Source organism: Phaethon lepturus, unplaced genomic scaffold (genome assembly GCF_000687285.1).
Source record: "Phaethon lepturus isolate BGI_N335 unplaced genomic scaffold, ASM68728v1 scaffold38439, whole genome shotgun sequence".
NCBI classification, from domain to species: domain Eukaryota; kingdom Metazoa; phylum Chordata; class Aves; order Phaethontiformes; family Phaethontidae; genus Phaethon; species Phaethon lepturus.
Window position 1 is genome coordinate 1 of NW_010564761.1, and position 218 is coordinate 218.

Below are 218 nucleotides of genomic sequence, written 5' to 3' on the forward strand. Positions count from 1 at the left end.
CGCTCAGCCCGGTTTCTTTCTGGGCGGTGGGATGGGGCTTACGGGATTGGGGCCGGTGTGAGTGTCCCCTCTTGTCTCTCCGCTCAGCGCTTCTATGAGGCGTACAGCCGAAACCCTGCCACCGCAGTGGAGGAGCAGATCGAGGGAGCACGCCGGCGGGTCAGCCAGCTGCAGCTCAAAATCCTCCAGGAGACTAGTGGCTCCCTGGGGGTTGTAAT

The 218-nt window shown here is 62.8% G+C and overlaps 1 protein-coding gene across 1 annotated transcript in view; it reads left to right on the forward strand.

Annotated features, from left to right (window-relative positions):
- Positions 1-87: 87 nt before the first annotated feature.
- The window catches only part of ARHGEF11 (Rho guanine nucleotide exchange factor (GEF) 11), a gene marked incomplete at both ends in the record, with an annotated part of 10617 nt that continues 10486 nt past the window's right edge, over positions 88-218 (forward strand). Inside the window, one exon of the mRNA XM_010294978.1 lies at positions 88-210. Within this exon, the coding sequence (XP_010293280.1) occupies positions 88-210 (123 nt within the window). The remainder of the gene's footprint in view (positions 211-218) is intronic.